General features: G+C 46.2%; 1 protein-coding gene across 9 annotated transcripts in view; it reads left to right on the forward strand.

The window, feature by feature from the left end:
* Window positions 1-18,701, forward strand: part of KANSL3 (KAT8 regulatory NSL complex subunit 3) — a 41,366-nt gene that overhangs the window by 13,558 nt on the left and 9,107 nt on the right. For 6 of the 9 annotated variants that reach the window (XM_060168809.1, XM_060168810.1, XM_060168817.1 and 3 more), the window contains 15 exons: window positions 1,017-1,107; window positions 1,253-1,438; window positions 7,996-8,127; window positions 8,356-8,472; window positions 8,698-8,799; window positions 8,893-8,964; window positions 10,145-10,219; window positions 10,398-10,555; window positions 12,849-12,912; window positions 13,359-13,559; window positions 13,767-13,923; window positions 15,375-15,452; window positions 16,858-17,049; window positions 17,514-17,598; window positions 17,894-18,024. In XM_060168809.1, coding sequence (XP_060024792.1) covers window positions 1,017-1,107; window positions 1,253-1,438; window positions 7,996-8,127; window positions 8,356-8,472; window positions 8,698-8,799; window positions 8,893-8,964; window positions 10,145-10,219; window positions 10,398-10,555; window positions 12,849-12,912; window positions 13,359-13,559; window positions 13,767-13,923; window positions 15,375-15,452; window positions 16,858-17,049; window positions 17,514-17,598; window positions 17,894-18,024 — 1,841 coding nt within the window. The remainder of the gene's footprint in view (window positions 1-1,016; window positions 1,108-1,252; window positions 1,439-7,995; window positions 8,128-8,355; window positions 8,473-8,697; window positions 8,800-8,892; window positions 8,965-10,144; window positions 10,220-10,397; window positions 10,556-12,848; window positions 12,913-13,358; window positions 13,560-13,766; window positions 13,924-15,374; window positions 15,453-16,857; window positions 17,050-17,513; window positions 17,599-17,893; window positions 18,025-18,701) is intronic. The other 3 variants (XM_060168811.1, XM_060168812.1, XM_060168813.1) reach the window with 3 other exon arrangements.

An 18,701-nucleotide genomic window follows, 5' to 3' on the forward strand; every position in this document is an offset into this window, starting at 1 on the left:
GTAGTTGTCACAGCCCTGTTTGCTTTTTCCCTGCTGATTTGGAGCGCTACCTTGATCTCGTTCCAGGTTCTCCTTTGGGTCTGGCATCCACCTAAAATTGTTTAAAGGAGATTTAAGCACCAGTTTATTTTTATGGCAGGGAGAGTTGGTAAACAATTGGGTATCTTCTGTTACCTTTCTCTTAGTATCTTTAGGAAGATTACTGGCCAGAGTTGGAGTATCAGAGTAATTAAGATTGCCAGGAGTGGGGTGGAGGGGGGCTTTAGTCAGCTCCACACTGCTGTGCTGCGTGTCATTAGGTGGGGACAGGAGCAGTAGGACAGGTTTCTAACTGCAGGGAGTTTACAGCTGAGCTGGAGGAGGAACCATAAAGCCTTCCATAAGCAAGGTAAAAGTGTGTCTTCCAGGGTCATACGCAGGGATGATACAGAGTTAACTTATATGGAACAGACCATTCAAAAGTAAATTTGTTAATTGTGTGATATACAGGGAAAAAAATGGAAAAGGGAGACAGGTTAGTGAGGGGTGGATTCTTAAGGAGTGGGAGAAGAGCCGCTTCGTTTGTTACATTTTCGTTCCTAAAGCTGATTAAATAGGCCTCTTACCTTAGTCTGAGGTTTTAGTACATCAGAATGCTTTCTCATCCTGTCTGCCTTTTTGTGTGAAATATTAAACTTGTGAAATTCAAATATGTCTGTGCAATGGTGCCATGCTTCTGTTTACTGATGGATTATATTAGCCACTAGGTAATTAATTACATTTGCTCGCACCAAAAAGACTCTGTGACTGGTTTTGACTTGTAGTGTGTATGTTAATACAAGTATATGTTGAGGTGGTTCATCGGCAGCATTGGTACCAGAATCTGGGTGTTGTGCTTTAGCTTCGTTCTAAGCTACTTTGAGTTGTACTGTTTCACAGTGGGAACAAAAAACATGACATAATCTTCTTTGTACAGTATACGTGCATGGCGAGCATCCCCAGGGTTTGACTTTAATTCCTCAGAGTTTCTCTTATAGGACTGGCTGGACAATGGCCCAGAACAAGCTATTCAACAAGATCCTCAAAGCCCTGCAGTCTGATCGGCTTGCCCGCTTGGCCAACGAAGGGGTAAGACTCTAGAAGCCTGCCCACCGTGGGCTCCCCATAGTTCGGGCCTCACGGGCTAGCTGACCTCACCCCGCTCCCCCCACCCCCACCTCACGTTGCTAACGAGGTGGCCCTCATACTTTGTCCCCCCACTTACACCTCTCAGGCTTGTAACGAGCCAGTGCTGCGCCGTGTTGCCGTGGACAAGTGTGCGAGGAGAGTGCGGCAAGCTCTGGCGAGTGTGAGCTGGGACACCAAGCTGGTCCAGTGGCTGCACACCACCCTGGTGGAGACCTTGAGTCTGCCCATGCTGGCCGCCTACCTGGATGCTTTGCAGACACTGAAAGGGAAGGTGAGGCCGTGATTGCCGTCTGCCCTGTCCTGGGGTAGCCAGCCTCCGCTGTGGGTTCAGGAAGTGGGGTTGGGCGAGGTCATTGCCTGGTCAGCCTGGAGGGCATGACTGAAGCTAACAGGTTTGTTATCAAAAATAAGAGACATGGTATCATTTCGTGTTTTCACCAGGCGTGAATGTCTCTAGCCCTCCTGAAAACCAGAGAACATGTTTAGCCTCTGCAGCCCTGCAGCTTGTGGTCTGAGGTGAGGTGAGAAAGGAGAAGATGAGGAGTTTACCAGGGAGGGGTGTTGAGGTGGGGGCAGGAAGCAGACCCATGGTGCTGAGAGTGTGGGGGTGCGCGTGGGGAGGTGTTCCGGAGCAGGAAGCGCCGTGATGTGATGCCTCGGTCTCTCCTCATCATGATGAGCCTTCGGTAGCAACACTTGCACTTCAATCACTCTTTATAAAGCGTATCGTTAACTTTCCCTGCTTTCTTACTTAGACGGTATTGCACAAAGTTACACTGTTTTTCTTCATGATTGCACTTTATTTTGGTTGCAGTTACTGCACTGGGCTGTGTTCGGTGTGATTGGAGTACAGGTTCTGGGGGCAGACTGCCTGGCTGATCTCATCTTGATTACTAATTAGCTGTGTAGTCTTGGATTAGTGTCTCAATTTCCTCATCTCTAAAAAAATGGCTGATACTAATACCTATCTAGGATTTTTGTGAAAATTCATTAATCGAGATAGAATGCTTGCCACAAAGTTTGGCACATAGGAAACCCACAGTAACTGTTAATGATTTATAAGTGCTACCATCATTTTTAGTGTTTTGCTCCAATACAGAATGGCCTCAGGCAACTTGGATTACTTCAGTTCTTCACCTTTTTTTTTTAAGTGGTTTTCTTCTCCTTTGCAGGAAGCTGGCCTGCTTTGTTGCTATAATTTACCTGGCCAACAGCTTTCCCCAGCCATATTCCCCCAATTTCCAGACTTATTGTTTCCTGCCTGTTTGTTACTTGAAGGTTGCCGAGTTTGTTTGTAAGCAAAAGAAGACTGGCTTAGTGTGGAAATAAAACAAAACTCAGGACCAGATGCGTTAATGAAATGCATGGTAGGAAATTTGACATTAATTTATACATTCAACTATTTTGTGCCTATAATGTGCCAGGCGCTGGGATGAGCAAGACAGAAATGCTGTCTACTCTGATGGAGCTTATTTTCTAGTGGAGAAAGAGACAAAAGAAAAGATAGTCCCAGAATTCCCCCTGTGCTGCCCCTCTGCAGTGGAGACCCTGGCCCAGGAGGTGAATAGGGGGCAGGCATGGGCACAGGGTGGGTGTGGAGCCACGACAGGCCCCTGGCCGAGAACAGTGGCTTGTGAGTATTTCAGGCATTTTAAATGTTCTCCACAGCATTCTACCTATGGGAAGAGTACGGCATTGGTGAATATCCCCTAAGGGATGAGTATTAGGAGTGCCCAGAGCCCACTTCTCTGCCTTACATTGCATGGCCAATATGCCTTGGAGGTCATTTCCCTCGTAAAGAAGTTTGCCCTGCTCCCGCACTGAAGTCACTGTCTGGATGTTCGCATGTGAATGAAGTGGTGTTCAGGTTTATTGAACATGATGGACCACTGGCGGGACTCCACAGGTGTGCACAGTGCATGCTGCCCAGCCCTGCTTCTAGGTCATGGTGTAGGTTAGCTGGAATGGCAGAGGACACACAGTCAGCAGGGTCCCAGACTGTGAGCCGCGGTCCGCTTGAGGCTCTGCTCTCAGTGGTTCGTCTCCCTTCAGGCTCTTATGTTCCCACGACTCTCAGATTCACAGCAAATACTTAGGTTGTTTCCCACAACTTCTAATGTTCCTGCTGGATGAAAATGCAGGTGGATGGGATCGTGCTCTTGGCCCAGCTACTTTCACCACCAGACCTATTGTAAGGGGAGCAGAGAAGGTATAGACCCTAGCCTCTTCATTGTCTGCTGAGAGAGATGCAGTGCTGGAGAGACCAGGGATGCTTGGTCTGCCTGGCTCCAAGCAGAGAAGTTGGTTATTGATTAATTATTTCTAAGTATTCTTATTTACAGAAAGTGAGTTTCAAGGCTTTGTCATTTGAGAGGTGTACTCTTATTACTGCCAGATAAAAGCTTTTAAAGTCTAATTCAGTCAGATCCTCTACCTCAAGGTGTTGAGTGGCTCACAGTGACAAAGTAAGTTACAAGAAATGGCCAGTTTAGGGTGAAGATCCTTTGCAGTTGGGCCCTAGCCTTTGTTACTAGCCTTATGTCCTCGTCCTCCTACTTCCTTGCCCAAATTCTCGACTTCAGGCTATCTGTGCCCAGAATAAGCCCTGTTCTTTCTTGCTTATATCTGGTGTCTCTGATTAGAAGGCTTTCCCCCGTCTTCTGTTAGAATTCTTCAGAGTGCATCTCACTTCACATGCTGCATCTTCAGATGAAAATTGCCTGCTTGCTTCCCTCTTCTCTGTTAGATGGTTTGAATCATAGTGTGAGGCTCATTTTTCTTTATGGCACTTATCAGCCCCTCCTCTTTTGTTGTTTGTGTGCTTGTCTTCATTAACCCTTGTAGATTAAATTCCTTCGCAGTAAGCACTAGGCTGGTGTCTTGTAACAGCAGTGTTGGGTTGCGTAAACATTTGTTTCCTGAATTAAACTGAGAAAGTCGCATGGTTATATTCCCCTCATTTCTTTTGTTTTATAAAATTTATTTATTTATTTATTTTTGGCTGCACTGGGTCTTCATTGCTGCGCGCAGGCTTTCTCTAGTTGCAGCGAGCAGGAGCTACTCTTCGTTGCGGTGCGCGGGCTTCTCATTGCGGTGGCTTCTCTTGTTGTGGAGCACGGGCTCTAGGCGTGTAGGCTTCAGTAGTTGTGGTGCACGGGCCTAGTTGCTCCGCGGTATATGGGATCTTCCCGGATCAGGGCTCGATCCCGAGTCCCCTGCATTGGCAGGCGGATGCTTAAGCACTGCGCCACCAGGGAAGTCCCTCCCCTCATTTCTTGTACAGAAACCTTTTTAGTCTTGCTCTTTCAAAATTAGGATCACTGTCCTTGCTTATCATTGCCTGGAACAGCTTATCTTCTTGTCCTATCTTTGCATTTTTTATTTTAATTGAGGTATAATTGACATATAGCATTATATTAGTTTCAAGTATACAGTATAATGACTTGATATTTGTATGTATTGCTAGATGATCACCACAATAAGTCTAGTTAACATATGTCACCACACATAGTTACAAACATTTTTTTTTTCTTATGATGAGAATTTTTAAGATCTACTCTCTTAGCAACTTTCAAATCTGGAATACAGTGTTATTAACTGTAGTCACCATGCTGTACGTTACATTCCATGGCTTAATTTATTTTGTACTTTTTGATCCCTTTTACCCATTTCACTATCCTCCACCCCCTCCCTCTGGCAACCACCAGTCTGTTCTTTGTATCTACGAGTTTGGTTTTTTGTTTTGTTTTTCTTTAGATTCCACATACAAGTGAGATCATACGGTATTTATGTTTCCCTGTCTGACTTAACTTCACTTAGCACAGTGCCCTCAGGGTCCATCCATGTTTTCGCAAGTGGCAAGATTTCCTTCTTTTTTATGGCTGAATAATATTCGTGTGTGTGTGTGTGTGTGTGTGTGTGTGTAGAAAACGTGGCATATATACATACGCCACATTTTCTTTATCCATCATCCATCAGTGGACACTTAGGTTGTTTCCATATCTTGCCTATTGTACTTAATGCTGCAGTGAACATGGGGGTGTATATATCTTTTTGAGTTATTGTTGTTTTCTTCAGATAAATACACGGAAGTGGAATTGCTGGATCATATGATAGTTCTGTTTTTAATTTTTTGAGGAACATCCTTACTGATTTTTGTAGTAGCTGCACCAATTTACATTCTCACCAATGTGCACAGGGGTTCCCTTTTCTCCACATCCTTGCCAAAATTTGTTAATGCTTGTCTTTTTGATAATAGCCATTCTAACAGGTGTGAGATGATATCTCATTTTGATTTTGATTTGTATTTCCCTTATGATTAATAATGTTGAGCATCTTTTCGTGTACCTGTTGGTCATCTGTATATCTTCTTTGGAAAAATGTCTATTCAGATCTGCCCATTTTTTAACCAGATTGTTTATTTTGTTGATGTTGAGTTGCATGAGTTCTTCATATGTTTTGAATATTAACCCCTTATCAGCTACATGATTTGCAAATATTTTCTCCCATTCAGTAGGTTGCTTTTTCATTTTGTTGATGTTTTCCTTTGCTATGCAGAAGCTTTTTAGTTTGTAGTCCCACTTGTTTATTTTTGCTTTTGCTGCCTTTACTTTTGGTGTCAGATCCAAAAAAATCATTGCCAAGACTAATGTCAAAGAGCTTACTGCCTATGTTTTCTTCTAGGAGTTTTATGGTTTCAGATCTTCATTCAAGTCTTTAATCCTTTCTGAGTTAATTTTTGTGTAGGATGTAATACAGTGGTCCAGTTTCATTCTTTTGCATGTAGCTGTTCAGTTTTCCCAACACCATTTATTGAAGAGACTGTCCTTTCCCCACTGTAAGTTCTTGGCTCCTTTGTTGTAAATTAATTGACCATATATGCATGTGCTTATTTCTAGGCTCTCTCATCTGTTCCATTCATCTGTGATTCTGTTTTTATGCCAATGCCATGCTGTTTTGATTACTACAACTTTGTAAAATAGTTTGAAATCAAGAAGCATGATGCCTCCAGCCTTGTTCTTTGTTCTCAAGATTGCTTTGGCTATTCAGGGTCTTTTGTGGTTCCATACAAATTTTAGGATTGTTTGTTCTATTTCTGTGAAAAATGCCACTGGAATTTTGATAGGGATTGCATTGAATTTGTACAGTAGATTGCTTTGGGTGGTATGGACATTTTAACAATATTACTTTTTCCAGTCTGTGAGCACAGAATATCTTTCCATTTATTTGTGTCTTAGTTTCTTTCATTAATGTCTTATAGATTTCAGTGTACAGGTCTTTCACCTCCTTGGTTAAATTTAATCCTAGGTATTTTATTCTTTTTGATGCTGTTGTAAACGAGAAAGTTTTCTTAATTTCTCTATTAGTGTATAGAAATGCAGCAGATTTTTGTATATTGATTTTGTATCCTGCAACTTCACTGAATTCGTTTATTCTAATGGTTGTTTTTGGTGGAGTCTAGGGTTTGCTCTATATAATATGATGTCATCTACAAATAGTGACAGTTTTACTTCTTTCTAAATCTAACGGAAAGGATGCCTTTCCTTTCTTTTTCTTGCCTAATCGTTCTAGCTTGGACTTCCAATACTGTGCTGAATAAAAGTGGTGTGAGTGGGCATCCTTGTCTTGTTCCTGATCTTAGAGGAAAAGCTTTCAGGTTTTCACTGTTGAGTACGATGTTAGCTATGGACTGAACTTTTACAGCCTGCATCACTGTAGTAGTTTTTATTCTCCAGTTTCTCAAAAAGTTTATTTTTCTGAAAACTACCTCTAGCAGTTAAAAATGTTTCCTTTCCCCTAGGTCATTTTGACCTCTTGTGGGTAGTATGGGATTCACACAGATAATTCTTCTCAGTGTAAGCATCAGCATGTCTGAAACCTATATTTACACATCTGTGAGGTCACATTTTTGGTAAATCATAATGGTGTAATGTGGAACCACTGATACGTAGGGCCAACTGTAAAGTTATACACAGCTTTTCGACTGAATGGGGGGTTGGCATCCAACCCCGTGTTGTTCAAGGGTCAGCTGTATACACAGTATAGTAGGATATATTATTTGGGGCACAATAACATATTTTTTTAACACACCACAGTTTGAAGGCAGTATTCTAGAAGTAAGTGCAGAGTTTTGTTTTTAATTTATAAAATCAACTGGTGTTCACTGAGGAAATTCAGAAAACACAGATGTCTGAAAAGGAAAAAAATTCATAACTCCATAAAGTTCATTATTAACCTTTTGGCATATTTTCTTGTAGTATTTTTTCTGAGTAGAGATAATTTTTATATATTCTGTTTTACCTTTAACGTTTTAGCAAATTATTTCCCTATGTTATTACAAATTGTTTTAAATATTTAAAATTAATCCATGATATCTAATTATGTAGATAATTTGCTTAACTACTTCCTTGTATATGCCTTTATGTTGTGTCCACTTTTTGACTATTATTGAGAGTGAATTTGTCTTTTGCTTACCCCCCCAGCCCCCGTGTGTGTGTGTGTATGTGTGTGTGTGTGTGTGTGTGTGTGTGTGTGTGTGTGTGTGTGTATTTCTGATACAGGTTGTTAAGAAAGAGATAAGAATAAGTTTAAGTCTCTTGGTGCGTGTCACCAGATTGGTTTCCAGAGGACTGTATCCACTTATCTTTAATGTGATGGGAGGCATATTTTTCAGCCATGCACTGATTTGTACTTTCTCTCGTGAGGAAAGTTTGAGAGGTGTAGTTGAAATCTCCTCGGCTCATAGTGGGGCTGTGTCCTCCCACCTGATCCTGGTGGTGGGGTCTCCTACTTCATGCTGGAAGCGTCTTTCCTCTCCCTTGCTTCTAGATCCCTACCTTGATTGACCGGATGCTCGTGTCGTCCAACACGAAGACCGGGGCTGCTGGAGCTGAGGCCTTGTCCCTCCTACTGAAGAGGCCCTGGGACCCCGCTGTGGGAGTGCTCTCTCATAACAAACCAGTAAGTTGGACTTAACTGTGGCCCATGAAATTGTTTTTAGAATCCAGTCTTAGAACTTTGGCAAGAGGATAATGGCTTGTTTAACTGCTTTCATTAATAACTGGCTGGGTGTAGTGCTTAACGTAGTTTCCTGAGGAAATTAGCATTGGTTGGGATAAGAAAGGTATTGGGGTTCCATGGAGGAGCACCTCTCACTCACTGGCTCTCTGGTGGGGTCTTTCTCCTTAGAGCAAACTCCCCGGCTCTCCTCTCATTCTCATTGCCTCCTCTGGGCCCTCCAGCTCCGTGTTCCCCACCTCGCGCCGCCACCGCTTCTGGCAGTCTCAGCTGTCCTGCTTAGGCAAGGTACGTACTGGGCAGGAGGAACTCCTCCTGGGGAGGATCGAGCAGACAGAAAGGAAGAGGGGCTCAAAATGGGTCAACTTAAACGTGGAGCGTCCCCCAAGTCTCTTTTTGTCTAGAATGCCAATGGTGCTTATCCGAGGTTGAAGGGATTTAGGTAGGTTAAGCAGACTTGAGAGGAGATTTGAAACTTAGCTCTGCTCTCATGGCTGCTACTCTTTCCTTTAGGTCATCCCTGTTGCCACGCATCTGCTGAACAATGGTAGTGGAGTAGGAGTTCTGCAGTGTCTGGAGCACATGATTGGGGCAGTGCGAAGCAAAGTGCTAGAGGTGAGAACGTCCCTATTTCAGTTCACTGTGGCACACCCAACATTCTGCACCAATCTGTGGCCTCCAGTCTTACTGTCTTCTTTTCCCACAAAGATTCACAGCCATTTCCCGCACAAACCCATTATCTTGATTGGCTGGAATACAGGAGCCTTGGTGGCCTGTCACGTAAGTAATCCCCATCTTATTTGGAGGTTGTCCTGAGATAGACTGCTGCTGCTTCTTCTGCTGCTGCGCAGCGCGATGATAGTGACTGTTGAGCGCTTTGCAGTGTTCCAGAGCACTGTGCTAGATGCTTTGCCTACAAACCTTACTTTTTAACTTTATTGTGAAAAAAGCAGAAGTTCAAAGGGAGGATACACTAGTATAATAAACCCCTTGGGCCCCTCACCCAGCTTTGCCAGTGATCAGCTCATGGCCAAGCTTTTTTCATCTTACCTCTGCCTACTTTCAGTCTCCTCCAATTATTTTGAAGAAAATCTCAAATATCATATCACTGTGTTTATATATATATATATTTCAGCATGTATCGCTGAAAAATTTTTTTTCTTTCTCCCCCTAGACATAAGTACCATTCTCCCACCTAAACAAAACAAAACAATAATTGTGGCCAGCAAAAATTTTAATAGCTCTGTAATTTGATGTTGTGTTCCTGTTCTTTCCCTTTCCAAGTCATCAGAGAACCTTTTCTTATTTAACATACACTTGCATGTATATTAGTTTGTATAAGTGCCTCCGACCTGTCCAAAGCCCCAATTCTCAAGTGGATCAAGTAAGCAAAGTCTGTGCTGCTTCATGTAGTGTAGGTGACATCTAGGGGCGTGAGAGGAAGAAGGCTATCTCCCGGTACTCCCTGGTCCCAAGGATGGCAGTACCCTGTCAGCGACTGCTCTAAGAAATTTGGGGTGTCTGGGAGCTATCAAGTTCAAAAGGGAGAGATTTTCTTCACTTAAGGGAAAAGAGCAACATTTATGTTCTCCTGATTGCATTTGTTATTAGTGGAGGGAAAAGGGAGGATTCTAGCCTCGCAAATTGCCAGGATGCAAGTATTAAACTTCCCATCCTATGGTTCAGCCCTCTTCTGGGGTCCGCCGAGGGCCCCAATTCTCTAGGTGGTGGCTTCTGGTAGAACAGCACATCTTGTGTTCTTTGCTCTTACTGCTGCAACTATGGCTGGTGCACCTAGGGATTATGTCCTAACCTAGTTATGTACACCTAGGGGTTATGTCATGACAGTGGGGGAGGAGGTGGGACTGGCTGGTGGGTCTGGACCACCCCAGGATTCTGGGTAGGATGTAGCTGCAGTGAAGTCATTTGACCTTGAGACAAACCGTGCCATTATTTCCAGGTGTCGGTGATGGAATACGTCACTGCAGTTGTCTGCCTTGGGTTTCCTCTGCTTACCGTGGATGGCCCCAGAGGGGTAAGCGCAGGGTGTGGCTGATTTCTAGGTCACTGGCAGGTGAGCGTACGGGAGTGCATGCCTCGCCCAAGCTGCTCTTCAGTGACTGCAGTTGCCCAGCTGACTCTCTTGAGCATACTTGCCAGGGCAGTACTCAGTGAATATGCACTGGCTGACTGTAAACCTGGATCTGTTTTAGGATGTGGATGATCCCCTCTTGGATATGAAGACTCCAGTCCTCTTTGTCATTGGTCAGAATTCCCTGCAGTGTCACCCTGAAGCCATGGAAGACTTCCGGGAGAAGATTCGGGCTGAGAACAGCTTGGTGGTGGTTGGGGGAGCTGATGATAATCTCAGGTGGGTAGGTTCCCCCAGAGCTGCAAGAGTGCCATGTTGGAGAGATGCTTATCAGGCGGTGATGTAATTATAGCTAACCTGGTTCAGTGAAAAGAGGGCATTAAAAAACTTTAAAAAATTTTTTAAACTAATTCAGATTTCTAAAAAGTTGCAAAATTAGTACCAAGAAATTCCCTGTACTGTTCACCCAGATTTCCCAAATGTTAACATCTTATATAACCAAAGTGTAATTATCGAAGTCAGGAAATTAACATGGATATGATACTGTTATCTAATCTACAGGCTCACATTTCATCAGTTATCTCACTAACGTTCTTTTCTGGTCCAGGCTCAAATCCAGATCACACATTGCTGTTGGTTGCCTGTCTCCTCAGTCTCCTTTCATTTGGTACTCTTCCTTAGTCTGTCTTTGTCTTTCATGACCTCGACACTTTTGAAGACTTCTGTTTTGTAGACGGTCCCTCAATTTAGGTTTTTGACATTATCTTATGATTAGGTTGAGGGCGCACATTTTTGGCAGGAATGCTATGGAGCTGATGTGCCCTCAGTGCACCCCTCAGGGGCTACATGGTGTTGATGTGTCTTATTACTGGTGATGTTAACTTTGATCAAGGAAGCATCTGCCAGGTTTCTCTATTGTAAAGTTCCTATTTTTCTCTTTGTAGTTAGCAGTCATCTTGTGGGGAGAAAATACTTTTAAGATGTTGTAATTATCGTCTTGGCCATTGTGCTTTCACTTGGGTAGGCATTTCTTCTATAAACAGCCAAAGTTTGGAGAGGATTTTAAATTTATTTATTTTTTAATTTATTTTATTTTTGTCTGCGTTGGGTCTTTGTTGCTGCACGCGGGTTTTCTCTAGTTGTGGTGAGCAGGGGCTACTCTTCGTTGAGGTGCGCGGGCTTCTCATTCTGGTGGCTTCTCTTGTTGCAGAGCACGGGCTCTAGGCACGCGGGCTCAGTAGATTCCGCAGCATGTGAAATCTTCCCGGACCAGGGCTCAAACCCATGTCCCCTGCATTGGCAGGTGGATTCTTAACCACTGTGCCACCAGGGAAGCCCTGGAGAGGATTTCAGGAGGGCATCTTTAGTCATTGAGATGGCCATTCTTCTCTTACAAGGCTGGTTGCCTGTAGGGCCTTTAGTTATGTTTTTATGAAATGTACTGAAAAAGAGGTTGTATCCTTTACTGGTCTCCTTTTTTATATGCTCAGTCTTAGATATTAACTTCATTTGTGTGCTTTAACTGGAGAGCTTAAAGCGAGTACCTATTCCCACCTCTCTTGTCAGTTTCTTACCCAGAGATGCTTTGGCGAAGTCCTCCTGGCCTTTGTCATTTGACAGCTTCTTGTGGACCTAGAATCTAACCCTTTGATCCTCAAGGCAATGTTTGCTTGTAAATACATTATCTTTCTTGCTAATTCAGACATTCTTATCTATAGGAGAATAGACTGTGTGTTGAGTCGTGGTGAGGGAGCGGGAGAAATGGAAATAACCCTTAGTGAGAGTTAGTTGTGAGGCTGCTTATGAGACATATTTGCATGGTGCCAAGAGCATTGGACTGAGAACTGGGAGACCTCAATTTAGTCTTGGCTCCCTTGCTAAGAAGCTTGGGTAAAATACTTAACTTCTGGGACTCTGTCCTCATCCATAAAATGAGCATTGTTACACGAGGTCAGAGACCTACAACCAATAAATCGGGGTCTCAGAATTTGGAGGCTCAGAATGTAGTTCTTCATCCTGTCACTTGGTGCCTTGTTTCTCTCTCTGCTGAGACCACCAGTCAGAAGCCAGGGTGTTTAAGGCTGGCTTTCAAAGAGGAGAATGCAGCAGCTGTGGTCAGTTTCTGTCATCCCTTTAGAACTAACCTGTGGCCACCTTGCCTTCCCTCCTGCTAATTTCATTTCAATAGCACCCAGTAATCTTTTCAATAGCACCCAGTAATCTCAGGGTTTGGGTCTGTGTTGGGGTGCCTCGAGATGAGGTCTTAGCAATCAGATAGAGTATACCTGTGAAGCCATAGGTATAGGACTTCTGAAGTATACCATCCTGGGTACTTTCCATGTACTCTTTGTTTCTTTACAAATGTTGTTTTGTGTCATCCCCGTTAACTCCATGAGTGAGGTGTTATGGTTCCCCATTTTGCAGATGTGGAAACTGAGGTTCAGAGAGGCTGCAGACCTGCCTGAGGGCTAACATAGTCTTCCTTCATGGGTCTAGAGAATAACCAACACAGAAGAGAAATGGTGCTGTGGAATGTTTGGAAAGTAAACATTTCCTCTTTTTTGTCTCTTAGAATAAGCAAAGCAAAGAAGAAATCGGAAGGGTTGACTCAGAGCATGGTGGACAGATGTATTCAGGTACACAGTAGCTTCATGTGGTTTTCTCAGCTAGGCTTGCCTTTCTGTAACCTTTTAGGCTCGGTCTTGTTGGCAGCAGCCTGTTGACTAAGGAGGATGGGTATCCACTATGGCCTCTGTTGGGCCTAAATCATCAGCAAAGGAAAGGGGGAAAGAGAGAGGGGGAAAGGAGAGTAATGATCTAAGACACGAGCAAGCATTAGGGGAGGAAGGGTTCATTGGGGGAGTGGTGAATCATGACCACCCCGGAGCACTGCCTCACGGGTGCAGGGCGCAGGCTTCTGCTGGTCCTTGGCTGCGGCTGGGGTTTGAGCCAGGCTTTGTGTGGTAGGAGGGACCGGCACGCTGACATCGAAGCTGAGGTGAATCGATTTTAGTCGGGCCTGTCGGGGTGGTTCCCGTTCTCCAGACAAGGACTCAGAGGCCTCGGCCCCTCTTTACACTAGGATGAGATTGTGGACTTCCTGACTGGAGTGCTCACTCGCGCGGAGGGGCACGTGGGCTCTGAGCCTCGGGATCAAGATGCTGAGAAGAAGAAGAAGCCCCGGGACGTGGCCCGCAGAGACCTGGCCTTTGAGGTCTCTGAGCGGGGCAGTCGACCTGCGTCACCAGCTGCCAAGCTACCTGCCTCACCCTCAGGCTCGGAGGTAATGCGGAAAGGGAGGGAGTGCTTTTGCTGGGAAATGGGGACTGAAGAGTTGGTTCCTTCGCTGCCTGGGGATGCCTGTTGGCCTTGGTGGGCCTGTGAGTTCCTACGAGGGGAATTCCTGACCAGGGAATTCCAGGGGGACTTGACGATTGACAGTCAATCTGGATGACATTGGCTTGGACCTTGTCCTTCTTAATCTACTCAGGATCTCTCCAGTGTGTCCAGTAGCCCCACCTCCAGTCCCAAGACCAAGGTGACCACAGTGGCCTCTGCCCAGAAGTCCAGTCAGATCGGAAGCACTCAGCTGCTGAAGAGACACGTGCAGCGGACAGAGGCTGTGCTGACCCACAAACAGGCTCAAGGTATAGCTGCCTGGCCCGGTGGCCTCTCTTGGGTTCTGTCTTCTGCAGTTGACGCCATGTGGCAGTTGGAAAGTATTGGCATCTGCGGCTTTTTCCCGACATTTCTGTCCAGGCAAAATTAGGTTGAAATAAATACTAAGGGCTGTTTTCAAGGGTAAAATATCACAAAAGGTGACATTAGTGTGACTGTATAGCTCCACTAGTTACAGCTTCGGCTTGGTGTTAGGCTTTATGAGCTGACTACACGTATATCGGCCTCAAATTGTTTACCAACTCCGGGCCCTGCCCAGCCTCTCCTGCAGTCAGGGAGCTCTTCGGGTCCCGCAGACAAGGGGATTGGCCGTGCTCATCAGATTCTAGGGCAACTGCACTGGTGTCGTGCCCGCCCTTTGTTTTGCCCTTGAAGAGTTAAGATTCCCACACTGGGACTTCCAGTGAAGTTTTTCAGGAGTCTCTGCAGATAGGTTTTCGATTAGTCTGGGAAACATTTGTTTGGTTGAAATTAGAGTTTGGAGAACAGTCAGCACAATGTAAGAAGCTGTGGAAAAGGCGTGTTCAGTGGGTGGGGAGGGGAGCAGCAGTGGCTCTACCCCTGGCCCACTTTGATCCAGTTGGGCAGCCCTGAGGCGAGGTCTCTTGGGCATTGGTGTTTGGTGATGTATCCAGGAGCGTGTATCATCTGAGGGTCTCAGGTGCCTGGGCAGAGGCAGCAGCCAGAGCTGGCTGTCAAGTAGAGAGACGTGCAGGAGACAGGAGGCTCCTCTGCTCTCTTCCCCTGTGTTTCTTTTAGTGGAGCCAAAGGATCAGGACTTAGACCCAGGCCTCTTACGAGGTTGCCCGTATAGTGGTGCTAACAGGGAGCAGAAGTGTGAGTGGGTCGGTGAAGACGAAAAGGAGGCCAGGCCCCTAGGGTCCACGCATGACCTGCATCCTCTTCAGTGGTGGCCAGAGCCAGGTTCCAAGTGGGCGTTGTCTTCTTGGGCTTTTGATGAAGAGAGAGCCAGCAGTTTGCCAATAATTAGTGGAGACTGTAAGGTTTTCTGGAAGGCTGACTGGTGCACCAGGTTCGAAATGGGACCCAGAGCATCACAGAGGAGAGCCGCAGCACAGCAGCCTGGTTTCGGCAGAGCTCGTAGGTGGGGCAGTGAGAACAGCTCGTGGTCATGGGCCCTCACTGCGTGCCTCGCCCTCTTCTTGGCACTTGGCTTGCTGTTGCTCGTGGAATGTGGGCAGTGGCCCCATGAGGCAGGTGCGTTTATTACCTTCCGTTTATGGATGATTCCATGGTGCTGCTAAATGGCAGAGTCAGGTTTCAAACCCTTGGCGGTAATTCCAGAAAAAGCCCCTGTTGGCCATTTTCCAGAACATTTTCATACCTTTTTCTTACTCCTTCTCTTTTTCTCCTTTCTCTGGCTGGCTGTGATTCTGTAATTCTTTCTGATTCATTCCAGCGCAGTTTGCTGCTTTTCTGACACAAAACATGCTGGTGAGGAAAGCTCTTCCTCCCGGCGCCTCCTCCTGTCTCTTTGGTGAGTATTGCTCTTTCCTCACCTTTTCACTCTCTGCTCTCTGCCTCTCTCCGCTTCTCCCTCTTATTTCTTTCCCATCCCTGCCTCTCATTTGTCTCTGTTTGTCTCTGCATTTTTCTATCTTCTGGTTTTTTTTCTTTGCTGATCCTTTTGCTTATTACTCCATAGTCTTTGCTTTTTCCCCGTTCTTTCTGTTTACCTCTCTCGGTGTTTTTCTCCTTTTATCTCTTATTGTGGCTCTTGGCTCTGCTTCTCCTGTGTGTGCCTATAGGCCAGTGCCTGTGAGCCTGAATTTCCCTGTGTTTTTCTCCCTGCCTCTGGTTTCCTGCTTCCATCCTGGCCTCTGCAAGCACTTATCAAGCATAAACCTGTAACTCCTTTCCCTTTTTCCCTCCTTCTTATTCTGATTTTAGTCGATGCAGTCCTTCCTTTCAGCTGGTTGTGGCCTGACTGTGGTCTGGAGTAGCTCCCTGTGGCCCCATGGCAGCCCCCCCGCCTCCCATTTCTCGTGTGACTCCTGCCTTTCCGCCCCTGATTGCCTGCGCTAAGAAGAAGGACCGGGGCGGGCTTCTAGGTTTAAAGAGGAGGGGATCCATGAGGAAACCCGAAGGATAACTTAAGAGTCTAGGAGGCTTGGCCATGTGCAGGATGAGTCTGTTTGATGCAGTGGAGGGGGAAGCCCATGTGTGAACAGGTGGCCTTTCTCTGTACTAGTACAAATGACCTGGGGACTAGCTTGTGACATGGGCCACTGTTGCCCTATTACCTCTGGGCAGGACCTGTAAAGTTGTCTCGGCTGAGATAACCTGCCTAGGAGTTACTGAAAGCCAGCCTTAAGTCCTGGTGATGATCCTTCCCATTGTCCCCATTTGGCAAGCAAACCCTCAACCTTGGGCTCTGAGGGCAGGGTGGGACTCAGCTTTGAGGATATCTCCCGTGTAGGGAGGACTGGATAGCCTGCTCCTCTATTGCTTCTCCAGAAACTGTGTGCTGCCCTCCAGCTGTGTGATGTGGGGAGGGCGTGAGAATTGCCACATTCTTTGAGTCTGGGAAGCCCTGCTGAGGTCCACTGTGGTGAGTCCTCTGTTGTTTGATTGGCCTTTGCCAGGCAGGGTCAGGATGTCTTCTCCTTTCTTTTTATTTCCACCAACTCAGAGTCCCTTCCTTCCAACTCCAGGGCAGGGTAAGGGAAGGGGATGGAGCCATCTTCTGAGAGGGCCAAGGTGGAGTTGCACCGTAGGTGGGCCCGAGTGAGGCAGGACTGAAGCATTGGCATTCTCCTTGCACGTGTTGGGATGGTTCTTCCTGGTGTTCCCACATAGCCATGCCAGTGCTGGTACTGGCTGTCAGTATCCGTTGGGCTTTCTTGGATTGTGGAGAACTTCACCGCAGCTCCATTTCTTAGTTCCTGTTTCATCAGAACAAACGGAGGAAGCCGAGAAAGAGGATCTCAGGGTCCAGCTGAAGCGGCACCATCCCTCCAGTCCTCTTCCTGGCAGTAAGACCTCCAAGCGACCGAAGATCAAGGTGTCCCTTATCTCCCAAGGGGACACAGCTGGAGGGCCTTGTACTCCTTCCCAAGGAGGAGCTCCAGAAGGTGAGTTTCTCCTGGCCTCTTTAAATAAACACTGACAGAACTGTCCCAGGCACACAGTATTGCCCTCTTGGTGGCTACTTGCTGGGCGGCTCAGCCTCGCCTTCAGCACAACAGGCGCCCGGAGAAGACAGCAGAGGTTGCACGTGGGGGGAAAGAGGGCAGCAACCTCATCTGAACTAGGGTCAGGGAGGCCGAGCGAGGATCCGAGGAAGCTGTGGGGTCATTCAAAGCATCATACATTTTGTTCTTCTTTGGTTTCAATTAAAGATAATAAAATATTCCAGAAGGTTTAGAAAGTAGAAGGAAAAAATAATCCCAACTCTTCCTATTCTAATGTAGTTATCCTTCATTTTTCATCTTCCAGTCTTTTCCATAATATCTTGGATTTAGCCTGGCCTCTGGAACCCTGAAAGGTCAGGACCAAACAGGACTGACCAGTGGCCTTGGGGTTTTCTGTTTTGCAGCCGCAGGAGGGAAGCCCATCACCATGACACTAGGGCAAGCTTCCACAGGGGCCAAGGAGCTCACAGGACTTCTCACCACAACCAAGTGAGTCTGTCTCCCGGCCTGTCTGTTCCCTTCTTTCTCTTCACCTTTTCGCTGGTCCACTGAGTGCTTACTTAAAATTTACAAAAGAGTTCTGTAGCTCTTGCTTCAAGGCCTGAAGTCTCTCCTTGAGGCCTGACTTTTTTAGAAAGACTAGAGGCTGGATCCAGAAAGTGGGATGAAGAAACCGAAGTTCTAGCCTTGTGTCCATTGCTGAAAGCCTTGCTGGGCCCCATTCTGGACCTTCCCTGTGTTGGCAGGGACCTTTAGATAATGGAGCTCTTACTTTTGTCTCCAGGTCAAGTGCTGCTGAAGGGGGAGTCTCAGCCAGCCCAGCGTCCTCAGTGGTCTCTAGCAGCACTGCTCCCAGTGCCTTGCACACACTCCAGAGCCGCCTGGTGGCCACCTCTCCTGGCAGCTCCCTCCCAGGTATCTGGTAGCTCAATGTTCCCTGCCTCCCAGCGAAGTCTGTTTGGGCTGCTGCTGGAGGGTGGTCCTGGGAAAGCCTTGTGGAGCTAGATCTGGAGGAGGATGCTCTGGGTCTCAGGCTTGTTGTAGAGGCTTGGCATGGAGCTGGCATTAACTTTGAGGTAGGGGAGTTTGGGGCCTTAATATCTGCAGCGAGTAAATGTCCCAATCTGCAGGTAATGCCTCCTGTACTACAAGGAGAAATAGCTGGTGGGAGATGTATGTACTGGTTTCATTTTGGTGTTTTTAAACACATCTGGTTGAATAAAACTGGAAATTTAGCAAAATGAGACATTTTTCTGCCTATGCTTGTCTCCTCACTTTCTCTGCCCTCACCCTATACTGAAAGGCTAGTTGCCTGAGCCCAGCAGGGCCAAGGCACTGCAGATGCCCTGATCCTTCAAGAGGACCTTCCTCTTTGCTTTGAGGCCACTGGACTGTGTGTAAAGTGAAGTGTAAGTCAGGTGTTCGGGATTCTTTGGGCTTAAAAAGTCCTTCCTCTTCCCTGGGAAGGTGGGATAGATTTCTGAAAAGTGGGATTCATGTTCTCCTTGGTTTTCCTAAAACTGTCCAAAATTTAGCACAGGTGGTTTGGAGCAGGTTGGGGTGTGCAGAATGAATCCAAGGCAGTGTGTCAG

This window comes from Lagenorhynchus albirostris, chromosome 13 (genome assembly GCF_949774975.1).
Source record: "Lagenorhynchus albirostris chromosome 13, mLagAlb1.1, whole genome shotgun sequence".
In the NCBI taxonomy this organism is placed as follows: Eukaryota; Metazoa; Chordata; class Mammalia; order Artiodactyla; family Delphinidae; genus Lagenorhynchus; species Lagenorhynchus albirostris.